At 38.2% G+C, this 20,126-nt stretch overlaps 1 protein-coding gene across 1 annotated transcript; it reads left to right on the forward strand.

The window, feature by feature from the left end:
* Window positions 1–1,246: 1,246 nt before the first annotated feature.
* LOC149957495 (uncharacterized) lies at window positions 1,247–3,376 on the forward strand. Its single transcript, XM_090167061.1, has 2 exons — window positions 1,247–1,316; window positions 1,395–3,376. The coding sequence occupies exons 1-2, from the start codon at window positions 1,247–1,249 to the stop codon at window positions 3,374–3,376; spliced, it is 2,052 nt and encodes a 683-aa protein (XP_090023187.1).
* Window positions 3,377–20,126: the final 16,750 nt, after the last annotated feature.

Consider the following 20,126-nt stretch of genomic DNA (forward strand, 5'->3'; position numbering starts at 1 on the left):
AGATGACGCCAAGAGTCGTTCTTTGTTTACCTCTGCTGTGATAGCTGACGAGTAGAATATCTCTCGCTTCTCTTGGGCTAAGGAAACGTATGAACCACAAAGTTACTTATACGCAAGGGGTTTTTTCCTGGGCTGAAAAACATCAATGTACGCTAGTTTCCAGCGAAATTTTTTACGGTGCCAAATGATCAATAAAATATACATACCATATTTTGAAAGCTTATATTTCAATCTACATTATACCATCTACAATATAGAAAATTTAAAAATGAGTATAAGCCTGATTCCCACTTAGCGCGAAATTTAGTTTTCGTGAGACGAATTGACGGTCGCGAATGAAATTTACTAAAGAGCAAAGCTACGGCGAAAATTAAATTCGTCGCGAAAATATCGAAAAGTCGTTAAGTGGGAACTAGGCTTGAAAAATAATCATCTCTAAAATGAATATTGAACTTAAGGCATTTAACTGTTCATTTAATTGTTCAAACAAAATAATTACTAAGTACGTATGTTTTTCCATCGGAAGATAGCTCAGGCATTACAACTGAAATAATATTCTATGTGTTCTCTCCTGCGCCAATAGAGCTTTAAATGTTGTCTACGAAGAGTACCATTCTTCATCGTATGTACCTGGCATGCACTCTTCCCAATCTAAACCTTCCATATTATTTGGTTGGAATAAAATCACTTTCGTCGAGAATTTATCATCTGATACTCTCTTTATATTTAAGGGGCTCCAAAGTTCGGTGGAAAAATGTGTGTAAAGTGCCGAGTGGGGGTTGGGGGGAATGAAAAGCATGCTCAATTTCTTTTTTTTTGCCACCGAACTTTGGAGCCCCTTTAAGTTCGTTTTCATTTTCGAGTTCCAGCGATTGTTTTTATCCCGACATATCTCTATCCAAAATCTATGTTTTTAATATTTTGTATGTGTTATAATAATAGACTAAAGACTAAGTGCGATAGAGGGCGCTAGATCAGTAGGCCATCACGTGGTGTCTAGCGGAGTGAGAAAGGCGGCGGGTGAATACCGGCAGAACAACGATGTAACTAATACTAATAAAGTCACTAAATTATTTTATGAAAGCATAGTTTAATTCCAACAAACATAAAACTAATTAAACTATAACATGGTGTCAGAAGTCCCTCTGGTATGCAAGTGGGCCTTTGTATATTGTGATTTTGAGTACTAACCCTAATCTTCTCGCTTCGCTCTTAACCCTTGGCGGGTTGCGCCGCATTGACAGTGATGGCTCAGGAAGCAGGCCCAATATCGTCGATGATGTTATCCATCCGTTCACCAGAGATATTTACACCAGGTTCGAAGCCAGCTGAGGCATAGCGGGAATATAAGGAACGATTTGACATTTTTGTTATTGCATCTCGACTTGATAAAGATCCCATCCAACAACAGCGTAACACCTTTCTTCACCTCATTGATCCGGAGGGGTACCGTATTTACAAAACTTTGGTTTTTACGAAACCGCCGGGTGAACGTACATTGCCCGATATTTATGACGCCTTTGACAATTACTATAAACCCTATCATAATGTGACTTATTCAAGATATATATTTTTTACCACGAAGCAAGCCACTCAGCAGCCGTTTGATGATTATTTGACGGTGTTGCGTACGCTAGCAGCTGACTGTGCTTTTGACACATTACTAGACTCTTTAATAGCGACTCAACTTACCATTGGTATATGTAATGCGGAGGTGCGGAAGAAACTATTGGTTAAACCAATGCTGACCCTCCAAGAAGCAGTGCAATTATGCCAAACTACGGAATCAGCCAATGCTCAAAGCCAATCCATATCGGGAAGGGATGCTGTGTCGTTCTCTGGTGATGCACAGGTGGATGCAATGCAACGCACACGTCCATTTCACCGTGCACGCCTGCCTCAGACCACTTATCCAGCAATCAGACCAAGAGCGTACAGCGATACGTCACAGAATACAAGGTCATATCGGGGTCGTGGACAACGTCAATACAACTCTCAATCACAGGACCGCAGGGCACCTTACCAACGTCAGTATAAGTGCATACGGTGTGGCTGCTTCATTCCAAATCACAGTTGCCCTGCAATGGGACAAACCTGCCGGGCATGTGGTGGCATTAACTACTTCGCGTCCGAATGTCGAGCCATTCACACCTTGGAACAATACTTGCCACATTATGCTCCACATCAATCCACCAAGATCCAACCACAGGCAATGCTGACTCATCACCTTGATTCAGTGGACAAGGCTACTGTTGGGGATGGTAATGTGTACCTTAATCTGGATGCCATATATCTTGATGTAGACACTATAGAAGATAAGACGCAGATGATGGATGACCAAATATGGAAAGCATCTTTATACGTAGCTAATACACCAATCCTATTTAAAATCGATACAGGAGCCCAGGTGGATGTCATTCCCTACCATGACTACTTACGAATCGAAGGAAGACCAGAACTCCAGGAAGCTACTCACAAGATCCGTGCTTACTCAGGACACACGGTTGAGATATTGGGGACATGTACTATTTACTGTGGATCAACTACAACGTCGGTTGTCACTCAATTCTATGTCACGAGGCAACGCTATACCCCGATAATCAGTGGGACAACCTCCAAACGGTTGGGCTTCATAACTCGGCTGCCAACCAACATGTGCAGCATAGACACCATAGAGACCCACGATCACAAGGGAATACCCATACACGATCCGGCCTGCGGTCATAGTAAAATGACACATCACGAGATCCTAAAACAATATGGGGATCTCTTTGGGGAGATTGGAAAACTTCCTGGCAAATACTCCCTGCAGACAAAACAGGAGGCGGTTCCGCGTATAATACCATCACGTCCCATTCCTGTTCACTTAAAGGATAAGGTGAAGGCTGAGCTAGATAGGATGGAAAAACTACAAGTCATCGTACCGGTGACTGAACCTACACAATGGGTTCACCCTATGGTTATCGTACGAAAACCCACTGGTGACATTCGAATATGCCTGGATCCAAGGCAATTGAACACAGCCTTACTACGAGATTACTACCAAATGCCAACCTCACAAGATATCTTCTCGAACTTGACTGGCTCAACGGTGTTCACAGTGCTGGATGCTAAAAGTGCCTTTTGGCAGATTGAATTGGACGAGAAAAGCTCGTACCTCTGCACATTCTCAACACCGTACGGCAGATACCGCTATCTCCGTCTGCCTTACGGAATCAAGGTGGCTTCAGAGATCTTCCAAAGAACCATGAACTTGCTTTTTGGAGATATACCCAACATTTTTTTGATCCATGGAAAGGACAACGACCACCACAACAGCACTCTGTCAAATATCAAGGTACAGAAGAACAAGAAAATCAAAATGAAACCAATATGATTATCCGACCGATACCAAGCAGAAAAGCAAGAGAGGCCATAGAACATGAACAATGGGAAGATGCGATAGAGCAACTAAATGACAGCACAGACGATGATGTGACAGAGGAAGTGGAGGATCGGGAACAAAACGAAATGACAACTCAGGGTGATGCTAGAGAAATGTTGACACCTAACAAAATTCAAGAAGCTAACCCCGTCTTAAAAGAATGTACAATCCACTACTGGCCACAAAAACCTAATGACAGATTTCAACAACCACCCATTCCTGGAAAATAACAAACACCACCACCTAGACTGGACCGGGATACTTCAGAGAAAGCCGCCTCATCCAGAAGTGAAACTCTGAACTCGGAAACCATAGACAATTCCCAAGCTAATTTGAAAACCTCATCGAACAATCAAACCCAGGCAACCATATTCCCCAGTGTAACAACATTAATATAATTTTCTTAATTATTTAAAAAAAAAGTTGTTATAATAATAGACTAATGTTCAATAATAATAGACTAAAGACTAAGTGTGATAGAGGGCGCTAGATCAGTAGGCCATCACGTGGTGTCTAGCGGAGAGAGAAAGGCGGCGGGTGAATACCGGCAGAACAACGATGTAACTAATACTAATAAAGTCACTAAATTATTTTATGAAAGCATAGTTTAATTCCAACAAACAGAAAACTAATTAAACTATAACAGTATGCACCACATATACATCTCTTCGGGTTTTTGTATTTGCGAAGTCTTGGCAGCCTGCAAACTCGCTTTGGCCACAAGTCTTTTCACAGTGCCACCAAGTACATCGCGGGGACTTTTGCCATGTGAGGTGGCGAAAAAGTTCCATTCAGCTTTAATCTTAAAATTATTTTCGTGGGAGCATAAATTGGCGAGATTTTTAAAATTTTTGTACTGATTGCCGGCTCCATCACTGAAGTAAATAAGTTTATCAATGGTGGTGGGAAGTTTTCGCATTATATCCGCAATCATTTTGGCCAAAAATGAATGAACTGTATTGGAGTTGTGTGCGAGACAATCCGAAATTATGCAATAGCTATAATGTTCAAGCGTCTCTTCTGATAATGGGGTTTATAATACACGACGAATGGACGTAGGGTTGCCAGTGTATTGATACAGTGGTGACCTTTTATAGCATCTTGAACAATGAAACTAAAGTTTTCAGCAAAATCTAATAAAACGATTGCTTCATTTTATTTTAGCAATTCTTTCTTTCTTTTAAGGAAACTTGATTGTACCTTAGCTACGTAGTGATGAGGGGGGTAGAACTTTAAGCATCATTGTTGGTTTTTTCTATAAAATCAGCCGATGTCGATTGGGAATTTTCAAGTTGAGCATGGTGTTGGTGAATCCATTGCTTAAATTTTATGATGTCGTCTTCGTTAATGTTTTGCTCGGTGAAATGATTTTGAAGGTATTTTTAAGCCGCTATAGTTCGTGGACATTTATCACATTGATGTATCATACAATTACGGTTATCGATGTCACACACGATCAAAGAAAGCAAATCTTTATAGTCTCTAACATGGTTAGGAATCGAGTAGAGAGCTAATTTAATGTTATATATATTCCCTAAAATTTCAGAGATTTCAGCAATTAACGCCTGCATTAACTCGTCCACTCTGTCCCCGGATGCCCCAATCATGGGTCCCATAAACCAGATAGCGTTGATGAGCCTATTTAAAAATAAAAAAAATGTAATCTTTTTTGGAGGACTTATAGTGAATATGTGAGCATACGTTATGGCATTGGCGTTCATATTATTTATCGGTAGTTCATTTGGAAATGGTGGGGTGGGATGCTGGATGGGATCTAAGAGCGATGGACTCGGTGCGTACGGTAGAGTTTCAGCATCTGAACTACCAGTGGCGTAGATAGAGGGGGGCGGTCCAACCCGGGCTCCACCCATTTGGACGTGATTTGGGGGTGACACCCGACCGGGAAAAAAATAAAAACTTGCACAAACTAGAGACTAGTAAGTAGCACACCATGATATCCGCCCCGGGTGTCACCCATGCTAGCTACGCCACTGTGAACTACACACATTTAAATTACCATTAAAAGGGTGATTATTAAATTAGTTTTACTTGCTCATATTGGTAGTCGGATGTTGAATCATAATCGATATCCCTACTGAAATCGTCGGAACTCTTGGAATCGGAATGTAGGCGTTTGAGCATTTCTGAAGATTTTCAGGATACGGGTGTTGAGACCGATTATTAAACTCTGAATTCTCAATGCAAATGAGACTGGTTTTTATAACACTGTCGGAACTTTGTATCGCGATTACACACATAGCTAAGTTTACCAATCATAGAAATAAATAAAAATTCATCTGACGTTGTGACTAGATTTTATGAATTATCCTATATTTCGATATCTATTTTGTTCATGATTAAATTAATAAGGTATCAATGTACCAACGTGTATCGGAAATTTTAGGCTATTTTCCCGAGCTAAATCCTGTTAAATTATTATGACTTCGTTAGATATCAGTGTCTGTAGCAAAAGTATCATTGTTAAATAGCATGAAAAAACTCCAATATTAAAAACCCTAGCTTGTTTAAAAATTCCAAGTATACCATTGGTCAAACTAAGAAAGCGTTGAAATTAGATTTTACTTCAGATGTTACGAGGAAGGAATGTAATTTTTATGTTCAATTTAAAGTACTAGCCCTAAATAAAATTCACAAAGTAGTTTCTATTAATATGGACAATTCCTATAATTTCACTTACCAATAAATTTATTGTGTTTATTTTTTCGTATACGATTTGGATGGTAGATAAAACTTAAACTTCAAACTATTCCACTTAAATATGTACTTATTTGGAAATAAATCCACTTATTAAAACAAAAACCACTTATTTTTCAGGAATCGTTCTTAAAATCGACGTAGACGTCATCAGTCCTTATATCGTAGTAGAGACTATCGGTGTCCGCGAAAAGAAGCCTCGCATTACTCTTGTATTTCTTTATTATATAATCATAACGGAATTCATAAATGCAGAGTTTTGACAACTCCAAAATGGTAAACCCCGTGTATATTGGTCTATTCAACGTGAAACTCCTCTTTTGACATATGAATACCCACAAGTTCGTTATGGAATATTGTGAATTTTCGAAACAGGGGGAAGACGCTTTTTAATTGCCCGTTCAGGTGTTTGAACTAGGTAGAAATCTATTCTGTTTCGTAAATTCTCCATCGTTTTACCTGTTATAAAAAAATAAACAAAATAAAAAAGGGTAAATGTTTGATTCTTTTTCTCTTTGTTTGTTTCATACCGAAGACACCACGTTCCAAATCGTTTTCAGCCATTTTTCTCTTCTCGGTGTTGAATTCAATGAATGGTCGTAGCCACGGTCCTTGATGGAACGATAAAGTCTTATGAACTCTGATTAATTTCAATCCCTGGGCGACGTAATATTTAAGATGTCTGTAGTGTACAACATATTTTTCCTTGTGCATCAAACTGGGGACCAATTTTGGAAGCGTGGTTTTTTTGCGGGAGCTTTAGCTCTTGTAACATTAGTTTATAATATGGTGAAAACATATCCTTACTTACTATCCGCGATTCGGGAGCGAGTGGATAGCGATGAAGTTCTTGGGAATATTCCAATTCAACTTCCAATATGAAACTGTAGGGCGGTTCGTTTGGTAAATTTAACACATGTTTATTAGTGAAGGACAATAAATCATTTAAAGGTACCCAAGCGAACTTACTCATTGGGAGATAATCTATCATAGAATAACCGTAGAAGTTATTCGTGTCCAAGTAAATTCTGGGATATACTTATTATTTGCTTGGGCAAATCTATGACTTATCATGGAGACGCCTCCCCGTATTCCACGCTCAATAAATAAATGAATGTCTATATCCTGTATAAGCTCTAGTCGGACATTCGTCATGTAAAGAGCAGCTTCCCAAGCTAATCTGGGTCCGGTGTGCACAGTCGAGTTTATAAAATTCAATGCACATTGTACGGAAGCTTTGGTAAACATTGGCTAGTTGTAGTGTGTCCAAACGCACATAAAAGTCGTGTAACTCTCCTGTAAGATATGATAAGTATTTCTTTTATTCTTGGAATATACCTAACGTTTGGATATGAAAAGTCTCCCACACCTGACGTACATTTTCGTAACATTCATCAGATAATTCCTCGTTGGTTAGAGCGTTAAAAAAATCTTCTTTCGGTGGTAATTTGGTTTCATTAAATTTTTTAAGTAAATGAGTAACTTCACTAGGTGAATAGACAGAGTTAAGTATAGGGAATTTGTCAGGTCCACCCTTTGCTAAATTAGAGACAAGGGTTTCCAGAGGTGCTGGCATAAATCGAACGGAATCGATAAAACGTAGTCGTCCAAAAGTAAAACTAATGGAAGTTTCTGCGGTGGAAGGGATGCATGTAATTTTTTCTTCCTTCTTTAAACCTATTCTTTGCATGATAAGGTGAGCATCATACCTGTTAATGTGTAATCCACACTCTTTAAGCAAAATTAATTTATTTATATTCTATAAACGTACCGAGATAAATTGTGCATAATAACTGGTATGAACTTCCCCACTCGTAGCTTTAAATTATAAGAGTTGTGTGCAATTCCACGGAAACGCCCTGAAGGTGTTCAATAATTATATTCTATACACAAACTATATATATTTATACAGGGTCTTTTTTTTTGCTCGGAAAAGTGTTTTGTTTTTCAAAAACTATTTATAGTACCGATTTAAAATTTGGAAGGTCAATTCTCTATACCGGGGGACATCAGTTTGAGAAATTTGAGCGTTTTCGGTAATGTTTTTCACCAATTTTGAAAAATTATTTTTCGACCACTAGGTGCGAGATAAAAAATTTCTATTATAAAGTTGTAGGCCGTCATCGAAAACCCTTAAAAATTGTTCACTCGACGAAAAACAATTTATTTATCAGTGAAAATTCGAGCTTGAAAAATTTACAAGTTGGTGAAGCCAAATTACGATTGTTTGAAACGATAATTGAAACCGAATTACCTAATCCAGTTGAAACTTTGGTTAAAAAAACGACCGGATTTAAAAAACACGAGGCTATAGGTCAATCCTAAACATGCATTGGGTATTTAAAGGAAAACTTTGGGAGATTATTATCAGTGTTTGATAATATTTCGAACAATGCCTCGTTATTCAGTAGCTGAGCGTACCGAGATAGTTGCCATTTACTATGGAGAAGCAGCGCAAAACCTTAGAAGAGTGACTGAAATCTTCGCAGAAAGACATCCAAATGGAGCACCATCTGTAAATACAGTAAGACGAGCAATTCACGATTTCAATCAATTTGGTAACTTGCAACCTAGGTTTCGCGGATTGGGTCAACCGGATTTAGACTTCGAGAACAATGTACTCGCGTACTTTGTGGCATATCCTCGTCACAGTTGCGCTAACGCCGCTGCTGATTTGGGTTGTTCTGCAAATCGTGTGTGGAAAATTCTTCGTAAGAATCGCTATCACCCATACAGAGCTACGCTCCACCAAGGACTAATTGACGGAGACCATCAAAGACGTTATGAATTTAGCAACTAGTTACTAAATGCTGTCCAAGAAGATAGACAATTTTTGCGCCATGTTTTGTTCTCCGACGAAGCGTCATTTTCTAGAGATGGGCCCTTTAATCATCAAAACAGCCATCTTTGGTCTGACATCAACCCACATTGGGGTTTTGAATATCATCACCAGGTTCAATTTGAACGGGTCAATGTTTGGGTTGGACTTGTTGGAAACCGTTTGATTGGTCCCTTTTTCCTGCCGACGAACCTCAACGGCCAAAGGTATTTACATTTTCTACAGAACGAACTGAGTGACGCAATCGACGACCTTCCATTGGCTGAAAGACGTCAGTTGTGGTTTCAGCAAGATGGCGCCCCTCCGCATTTTTCCCGGGAAGTAACTGAGCACCTCAACAACGAGTTTCCTGAAAGGTGGATAGGGAGAAATGGTCCAGTGCATTGGCCAGCAAGGTCTCCTGACCTAACACCGCTGGATTATTTTCTCTGGGGATTCGTTAAAGCAAAGGTATACGCCACGCCCATTGAAACTAGGGAGGAACTCATTAGACGAATAATCAGTGCTTGCCGAGACGTCACACCAGAAATGGTAGAGAAAGCGTTTGATAACTTAATTGTCCGCGCACAAACCTGTGTTGCAGCCAATGGTGATATTATTGAAAATGTTTTGTAAAAATTTATGTGAATAAAATATCTGCATTTAAAAACCAAACGTGTACATTTTTTCAAGTGTGAAAACTCTACTACGTTTGTATTAGACTTGTTCCCTTTTCAATTATCGTTTCAAACAATCGTAATTTGGCTTCACCAACTTGTAAATTTTTCAAGCTCGAATTTTCACTGATAAATAAGTTGTTTTTCGTCGAGTGAACAATTTTTAAGGGTTTTCGATGACGGCCTACAACTTTATAATAGAAATTTTTTATCTCGCACCTAGTGGTCGAAAAATAATTTTTCAAAATTGGTGAAAAACATTACCGAAAACGCTCAAATTTCTCAAACTGATGTCCCCCGGTATAGAGAATTGACCTTCCAAATTTGAAATCGGTACTATAAATAGTTTTTGAAAAAAAAACACTTTTCCGAGCAAAAAAAAAGACCCTGTATATTTACCTGAATACTGACAATGATCTTTGACCGGTGGATCGGTGAGAGGTAGAATTTCGGAGCAACCATAGCAATGAGTGGCTTACGAACACTTTACTTTCTGAGGGTATAAGGTCCATCGGGACGTTTTTCTTTAATAAATCGACGATGATTTCCTGTTCCGCTAGTAGGCTCTCCAGAAACACGTCGATAGCATCTGTACCTCTAAGTCACAGGTGCGTTTCATGTGCCTAAATTATAATAAAATTATAGTCTAGATCAGGAAAATATTACAATTATACGATTCCGTCTGGTCCTACAACAACGTAGCTAAATACCGCGTACTAAGTACGGCGTTTCTCAAAACTGAAAGTTTTCAATATTATCCCGAAAATTATCGGTAGGCGCATACCTATCTGTTAAGTTTACAGGTTGCTGTTGCTCTGATGTTTGAGGCTCGTCTCGGTTAATCAATTCAGAGTGGCACTCGTGAACACGAAAGTGTCTTGAAAGTCGATCTTTGCGCGCGAACGATTGTCCACAAACCTCGCAAGAATGTTTTTCCCTCATGAACTTCGCGTATGTGTCGATTTAGAGTACATTTTCTACAAACTCTTTCTTGCAAACGCTACAAGAAAACATGATGGTGTTTCCCCGTCTTATTCGGAAATGGTATTAGCACAATTTGTCGTGGGTTTTATACTACGTTGACTAGACCTTTCACTTCAACAACAAAAATCGACAACAATGTACCAATCCTTATCCGTCATGACACTTGAAAATAGCGTTTCAATTCGTTTATCTTCAAATGTACATCGTACTACGGACCTTGCAAAATTAAACTCTTAAATTATCCCGTTCAAGAGAAACCATTTTATAAAATTAAAATTTATTATTGACAAAAATACAATTTGTTTTTATTATTTTAGATTTATTTAGCCCGATTCACTTTCAGAATCCGAAATATGTACGGACGCTACTGCAGATAACGCTCTCTGCTCCAACTCGATTAAATGGTCGAGGTCCGCTTCATAAATAAGTCCCTTGTTTTTTTGCCTTAGTTGCTGCGGTCTCCGTACCCGCTTCAAGCGAGCGTTTTTTTTTTAAATTTTTCCTTTTGTTGGAGGAGTAACACTTGATGTCGGTTCGGACGGCTTCCTGCGATACCGAATCATCTCTTAGGAATATTTTCTCCACCTTAAAAGAACAATATTATACATTACTTAATACAGAAATCAAAAAAGTCGTTAATCTACTTGAAAGCATATAAATATAATATATATATTACTGTATATAGGCGGATGCCTTTCCCAGTTTATTTCTCCAATTTTGCATGACAGCGTTGAAGGGAACGTGGACATCGATCTGGTGTTATTTTTCATTCTCCACGTATTTTGTGTAGAATTTGTTATCGTGAACGGTTTTTACAACGGTGTCCAGCACACCGAAACTTACCATTTTCTTGCCGGGGTCGGAAGTTGGAATCACCGTGTATCGTAGAATGCACATAGCCTTATTTTTGTCTACTTTTCAATATTTCATTTTTCAACTAAAAGTTTTAAGTCTGTCCGAATGAATAACGAGGCTGGTATGATTTCCCTATATTGAGAGATGACCTTTATACTATAGTGTACTGGTGTGTAATTGATCTATGAACTGTCACCACTAGTATATTTCAAAACTAAATTTCCTAATACACGTACTTGATATGTATTTATGAAAACAAAACACTACACTGATAATAAATTTTATTTTGAGATTATACAGAAAGATTGAATATAAGTATTTTCATGTATTATTTCTCCAGAGAGAAATTCTGTGCGCTTTAAATAATGCACAATTCATGTCATAATGGTAGTGATACTTGAAAGACAATGGACAACGCACTAACGGTAATTTGTTTAATTTGGGACACCCGAAATTTTCTACGTTGATTACACTTTTTGATAAATATTTTGATTTTTCTAGTCCTTTCGTGAAAAAGGTTTTCGCCTTAAGTGAAATACGTGCCAGTATATGACCCAAATCTTCGATATCATAGTTTCCGTCATTCCATTGAATTCCACATAAACTTCTAAAGAGTCTTTTGTTTAAACGTGAAAACATCATTTTCGCCAGTTTCCAAGACTAGAAACGCCAGCTCTTTAATTATATATTTGTTTTCAGCTCTAAGTAAATTTACTTCAATTGCGCATGAAAAATCGTTGGACCTATTCAATAGACGCAACTTATTTATTTTAACTCTCGGTAGCGCAAGCGGAAAAGAACGTTCTACTTACATTTTTTAACGTTTTCTTAAGTTTGGTGATGACCAAAATGAAATGATGGTTTACTTGTGAGGAGTACGTTCTTTTTATACTTATTTTCCGAACTTTGCACGTTTCATTTTACTATCTTCTACAAGATTATAGTCATCTGGACATTAAGCAAACCACGGTGTCCCGTTCATATATCTAGTCCAAAATTCGATACCGCCGCGGTTTTACGTGCGAAAAGCTATACCACGATACCCCATAAAAATCTAGGGTCTTACGAAGAATTGATACCCTATGGTCCACTGACAATCCGGTCCTAATTCTCTCACCGCTATACTCCACGATACCTCCCCGGTCCCAGTGCTCTCACACAGCGTAGAATCAGTGAAACCCCACGATACCCTCGGTCCCAGTTCTCTCATTTTAACTACTACGAAAACTGTTAATGTAGAAGAATGTGTGTCGGATAAAAAATACCAAAATCTAACATTTGAAGTAATAACAAAATTAGGCGAAACTTTTAACAAATTAAAGGTCAAGGATTTTTGCGAAGATTTTTCTTGTTTCCGTAAATTTTTGTCTAAAGAAGATATTGAAAATTAAAATGAATTACAAGTCAAACATCAAGACATCGAAAGAAGTGATAATAATAATCCTAATTTTAGGATTAATGAATGCTCGACTCGAGATCGACAACATAAAAGACTATTTATTGTCGCCCTTTCTGGTTCTTTTTTTATATCGTAGGTAGATGCCGATACCGTCTCTACAGGACGTCGAAAAATGAAATAAAAAAAAACACTAGCTACTTAGTACTTTCATTCCTCATTACGAGGCTTTATTTCTTTGTTTTAACTTCCTTCCCTACCTACCCAAGGCATACTTTCCTTTCTTCCCTCCCAACTTTTGCCGAAATGCCTATAAATATTTATAACCCAAAAAAGGAACAAATTAATTCAAATAATTAGAAATCCACTGGCTGTCTCTCACGACTTTCCAACTGTAGTTTAAGTAAGAAATAAAACCATTCAGAAAATTATCAAAATGTTTGTGTGATTTCATTTCAAAAATATGTTTTGTGACAAACCTTCCGTTTCATTATGCACTTTATTCCTAAAGAGAATAATATAATAATATAATATGACGTTAAACAAAATTTTAATTTCCCTAAATAACGCGTGATTCATCTTGCCAATAATCAATTTCAAATCCGCGGGCCAAGTTAATGCAGCCCGCAAAATATACAAATTTACTTGCTAAGCTAGCTTACCATGTTGCACCATGTGGTTCACAAATTTCACGGGCCAAGTTAATGCAGCCCGCGACTTTTCACCGTTTATCTAGCCTCCCATAATGGACCCGAATGCACCACACGGATTTCGAATAAATTTAATTTTTCCAAGTTTTAGAAATATTAAATGCAGTCCGCGACTTCATGTTATTAGCCGTTTATCTAGCCTATCATGTTGCACCAATAATTCACCAGAAAGATTTCGAATTAATTTAATTTTTCCTAGTTTTAGAAATACTAATTTCAAATTTCGCGGGCCAAGTTAATGAAGCCCGCGACTTCATGTTTTTTAAGTTTAAATTTCCTAAAGAGTAGTACCACTCTAGATTTGCCCATGGCTGACATAGTGGGGGGCAATTTTTTTATAAATGGGTTAAAGCATTGGTGACGTTGATCACGTGGCCAGTGGTAATATTCTTTTGTTCCCTCAAAGCATTCTAATGCATTTATAATATTAAAATTTTCACCACACAGTTCTCCATGTACTTTATTCTTAAACGACTAGCAATTACATCTAGATTAGATTGTGAAACTGACTATAGTTGATTGACGTCAATTTCACAATTAGGTAGAGATTGATTTCGAATCTTAACGAGTGGCGGTAAGAGTATTTGAAAAAACCCCGTTAAGTAGGAGATTTTAATATAAAGAAGGTTATACATTTCTTGTCACTAAAAATTATAATGATGCATCTGGCGTACATATTTAGGAAAAATCAAAGGATTATCTTTCAAAATATACGTCGTATTTCCTTTTAATATTATATATATATGAGTATTTATTTATTGCGCAGTTTGGATACTTTTTATCTGAAATCCTATTTATAAAAGTTATTAGGACTAAAAAACAAACAAATGCTAATCGAAACATCATTTTAGAACAAATATGTGCTTTACCTATAGTTCGGGCTATGAGGTGAGAAAATAAATTTAATAAAACACATGTGCAGTGATAGATTATTTTCCAGCGCAATCTCCTCTTTTATTTCGTAAGTCGTCATACGATTCCCATCTTTCATTCGGCCTTAATTCGTAGCACACCCAGTCATTAAAACCGCTAAAACCAAAAACCCCGCGAAGTTTGAAATGTTTATCGAAAAGGTTTTTTGGGATGTCGTTTAGTTTAATTAACATTTCTTTCTCGCAATCGAACCGTATCGAGAAGTTTGTTGTTTCGATGAAGATATGGATACATGGCGCTGTTGCTTTTAATTCTCTTATTGCATCGCAGTTTTTATTTTTGCACTCGCTGAAGGTTATAGAGCTAAATGTTTCCCCCAGTATTGTTTCAAGTGTGGCAATGGCAATAGGAGGACACTCTATGCTTAAGACTTGTCGCTTCACTATCCTTTCCTTCGTTGGGCATTAACGATTCTTCCATACACTTTCGTCTTGAAAACAAACCTCGTCTTTCAGAAGTATACCAGTAAGCACGGAGGCAGACCGTTGGCAAGATAATTTTACTAGAGTAGTATTTCTAATCTGTTTTATAGAATCTACTACAAAAACGTTTCGTAGAAGAGCAGAGATGAAATAAGGAAATATATTTTGCCATACCAAAAGACCAATTTTAATTATTACTAAACAAATAACTTTAAACACTTCCGCGACATAAAAATGTTTAAAACTTGCACACTCATAATTGAAAACTACTTATAAACCTCCTAAGCTAAACCCTATTTAGATGCCATTTTCACCTAACCTAATTTGTGTGCCATCTGCCATGATATTAGATCTTCAGTTTTAACTTATTACTTATCACAAGTCTTTTCACTATGATACGAAGTCCATCGAAGGGGTGGCCAAACCCATTACGGTGAAGGGACTACGTTGTGGTCGTTAGTAAGACAACTCACGCGACGCCCGAAGAGTTGAGAGTTTTTCGTCCAGCGAGAAACGTCGAAGATTCGTGGAGCGAAGCCATCTGGATGTTGATGACAATGTGACGGTTATTCTTGTCGACTAAAAAGACAAAGTTAATACCCGAATAAAGATTTTCCGACCGATCAAATGATTTAGAGCATATTCGAGCTCGGTGGTTCAGTAGACAACAGAAAGGTTGTTCTGACAAACCTCAGAGACGAAGTTTTTGAAAGAGATATACCTCTCTGGGCGCGCTCCATGGTTTTGTACCAATAGACCGCGTGACCTACGGGCCAAGTGAATTTAATTTTTGATTATTAGGTCCAATCATGGCAGAAGGTGGAGTTGTCCCCGACCAATGGTCAAAAGGGGTAATAAATTTAAAACCACCGGTAAACGCGCACAACACAAATCTTTGCTATAGACAGATATCTACGATGGCATTTAGGTAGGATGGCACTGGCATCTCTAATCCTTGCGGCATCTTCGAAACTATCCTAACTAAGAATTTCCCCGTGCACACTAGAAAACCCCCAAAAATACAACCAATTATATGAAAATACAACACAAAATGTCAAAATTGCAGACTACTGGCGCCAGTGTCGGTTTCTCATCTACTAATACAAAAGTCACCGTAACTAGGCTGTCAATGGCGCCAAACTGACCCACTTAGAGATTACCTAAGTAGTTTTTGAATATAACGGTGTTCAATAGTATAGCCGCCGTGGCGGCCGCGCCGAGTGAATACAATTAAATAAAAGAGGGGTCAAGACGACCTTGAATTTGACCTTGGTCTGGCATTTTATTTTTAGGCACCGGACCGGCGACGGTCGGGCAATAAAGAAGGGATTAAGCTGGAGTGGAGCTCGGCGAAAAGAAACCTTTTCTTTGCCAGAAGTCTCAGTGAATGAAGTATTTACTCAGCTAAAGACCTTGTCCTTAAATAAAGCAACTAGTACGGACGGTATTCCCGCTAAAATCTTGAAAGGAGTTGCAATTTTACTTGCTAAGCCTCTAACTAATCTGATAAACTTAAGTTTTACAACTGGGGATTTCCCATCTGATTGCTCGGATCTGTCCAATATATAAAGGAAAGAGTGACACAGAGGATCCTCAAATTTATAGGCAGATAGCCATTTTGCAAGCAATAACTAAGGTTTCTGAGCGTCTATGTCAAGTGCAAGTACTAAATTATCTTTCCCAACACAATTTATTGTACCGATTACAATCAGTATTTCGCCCACGTCACTCTACCATAACCTGTGTATTCAATCTTCTAGAAGACATCGTGGACGCCCTTTCTCGGAGCTTTTATGTAGGTGTTGTTTTTCTTGATATTGCGAAAGCGTTTGACTCCGTCGATCATAAATTACTGCGGAACAATCTTGAGAGTCTGGGTTATCTCTCTGGTCGTACCCAATTTGTGGCAGTGGAGGGTTGCCTCTCTGATCATGGCATTTCGGAGATTGGTGTTCCGCAAGGCAGTGTTCTAGGTCCACTATTATTTTCTCTTCACGTCAATCGGATTGCTGATTCCCTAAAACATAGTACAGCCCACCTATTTGCTGATCACGCCGCTTCATTATCCGAAGCAAAGTCCCCTAGCGAATTGATTGAAATGATGGACTCTGACGTCCTAAATATTGAACACGGGTATAACCAACTACACCTTTCGCTCCAAAAACGAAAGTCGACATTTATGGTCTTTGAAACTCCAAACAAGCTTGCTGAGTTTCGAGACGTTAAAGAGCTACCTTTAAGTTGTGTTGGCAGGGTTAAATCCATGAAGTATCTTGGAGTAATAATTGATCTTTCGCTGACCATACGACGCACCTTTCAAAGAAACTAAATCAACGAATGTGGTGTATACGCACTCTCAAACCTTCGCTTGATGTTAAACACCCTTTACAAAGCTCTGGTCCAGCCTCTATTTGATTACGGAGACTTATTTTACCATGTTGCTGCGGAATATCGCCTGAAGCCTCTACAAGTAATTCAAAATAGAGCTGCCAAAACTATTATTGGAGCCAAACGTCATTCTTCCGCCACTGACGCAAGATCCATCGTTCAGTGGCTTACAATCAAACAAAGATATGTTAATCACTTACTTATATTTATGTACAAAGTTCACTATAAACAAGTACGAGAATATGTCTCTGATCGGTTTACGCGTGTCTCCTCCATTCATAAGTATGGCACTATGAACAGTGCTGTTGCGTACTATCCTGATAACCTGTCACCCCTATTTCGAAAGGTCAGCCCTAAATATAGGGAATCTCGTTGTGGAATTCTCTTCTAGCAAATTTCATCTCATCAAATACATCTCTCACTGTATTTAAATCTTTTATTCGAGATTTTGTTTTAAAATTTTATACATTATGTAATTTTTCTTTCTGTATTTTTATCTTTGGAACCAACTGGAAATCAGTTGTTACAACTGAGTTGGATATCCACAATAAAGCCATATTATTATTATTATCATTGAAAGAGGCTTCTGAAATGTTTAGTTATTTTTTAGAAAAATATAAAAATCAATAGCTAGAATTTTGTGGGTAACGTTCAAATAAATTTTCACCTCGCAATACAAGCATCTTGGGAAACATGCAATTGTAGCGCTAAGCGTTATCTTCGGATTTTCACGGGGGATCTCCTTACTTTGCGTGTTCATAAATAAAAAAATTCCTTAGAAACAAATTAAAATACTGAAATTTTAATGAAGTTTACCTGGAACAGTTGGTTTCGCTGCAATTAATATTGCATGCCCCTCGTTTGCCAAAATGCGTTTCCAAAAAACTCAGCTCTGAATGGTAAATCATAATGAGCAAACACGCGTTCTTTTAGATCATAAAAATTACTTTCCACAGGTGCACTGCTTCCAACGCTAGAAAATTATGGGAAATGTGGTCTCATTACCGAAGACCACAAAAGAAATTAAACGGGAGAGCTTCTTTATGTCCTTGATTAGCTTAGGCACAACTTGTTTCGGGGAATCAAGTTTTGCAACGCAATCGCTTTCTATTCTCTTTACTCATCCTTGAAAAGGAGACGTCATTTCGGATTCCTCCGAAGACCTTGAAAACGTAGACTTCGGTGGTGCTTCTACATCCATCAAGTGTTCCCAAGAAGTTTCCTTTAAACCTGTAGCTAGCCGACTAATTAACCATTGTTTTAGAAATTTGGCTATTTCCCTCGTTTTCACTGAGAGAAACTGAATATTGCCTTAAAAAGCACATCAAGGTCTTCTACGCTCTCGCTCTGCAAAACTTGTCCGTGAGCTCTTAGGTAAAATTGTCTCGTTCTGCGAATCCTCTGTTTTAAACTTGGGAATTGGGTCATTTATTTTATGACATCACATCTTACGTAACATGGTGGAACTTCCGGTACGCTTGAGGATCCGGGGAAAATAATTCTCCAACATGCAACTAGGTAATCGTTTAAAGATAATTCCTTGGCAAAATCTTTGGTCACAGCATACAACAAAGCCAAGGACATGTCGGTGACAACTTCGTTTGGAGGAACGGCACCAGTTCGAAGCCAGGCTGATAGCCAACAATCAATTGATTCTGAATTATGAGCTATAGAGAGCATATGGGCTACGGGATATTGAGAATGCAAAGCCGATTCTAAAACCGTAATTTCGTAAAGAAAAATGTGACCACTCTTTTCACCCCAAGGTCTTTTTAATTTTTTCGCAAGCCCGCCGGTTGCGTCAATTAATACCTTGGCCTTGACCAAATAGCTCTTTAAATACGTTCTGTATAAATGAATTTGCGAAGAAGACCAATGAAACACTTGGAATTTAAAATACGCAACGTGTCTTATCACGTTGCGGAAAGGGTGTTTTAACCATAAGTTTCAAAATTGCTTCCAAGGGATTGGGGTCAAATTGTTTCTCCCTTAACGCTTGATGTTTGGCCACCCTTAGTACGTTTGACGAAACCAAGTTACTGGGCTCAGGAATCCCTAATTCCATTTGTTTTTGCTCCTGTAGTTTTCTTATCATGCTCGGCGCCAAACCTTTGTCTAACATATTTTTAACTGCTTCCGACCTGGCTTCACCGGACATCTTTCTTTTGATATTTTGCGTATGGCTTTGAGTGTATAGTCCTTTATATTCGCAAACAACGTGAATTCTGGAGTTTTGGGCTTGGCTCTTCCTCAATAACTCCGTTGAAAACTAAGCCGCATTCTTTACAGGAGGCTTTAATTTTGTCATTATTATCTATATTTAATAAGTGGAATAGTTTGAAGTTTTATCTACCATCAAAATCGTATACGATAAAAGGGGTGAGGGGAGGGAAAATACAAATGTAGCTCAGCAGCTGGAAAACACGTGGGACTGGCTCAATTTGTAAAACTTTTGTTTTAATGATTTGAAGTACATTAATTATTCCATGGTCCTTCCGAGGTAAGCCACTGGCCTGACGTCAAACGACAACCAAAGTTATTCGCAGTTATGCCGGTTCGAAATTCGGTTGAAGGCTCGATATTGGCTTTTAATTTTTTGGTCGTGTTCCATGATAACGCTCTGCATTGGCGTAGACAAGGAGGGTTCAATGTCAACCCCCTGGGCCTACCTTGACTTTACTAAATTTAAAGATAATTAAAATGTGTATAAGCCTTGGTTATATTAGTGACTCTCTCTATAGCCAAGATGCTGGAATCTATTGACGAAATCCGAAAACCAAAATTTGACGTTCGACGTTGTGTTC

Source organism: Leiobunum rupestre, chromosome 2, assembly GCF_980474605.1.
Source record: "Leiobunum rupestre chromosome 2, qqLeiRupe1.1.hap1, whole genome shotgun sequence".
Lineage (NCBI taxonomy): Eukaryota > Metazoa > Arthropoda > Arachnida > Opiliones > Sclerosomatidae > Leiobunum > Leiobunum rupestre.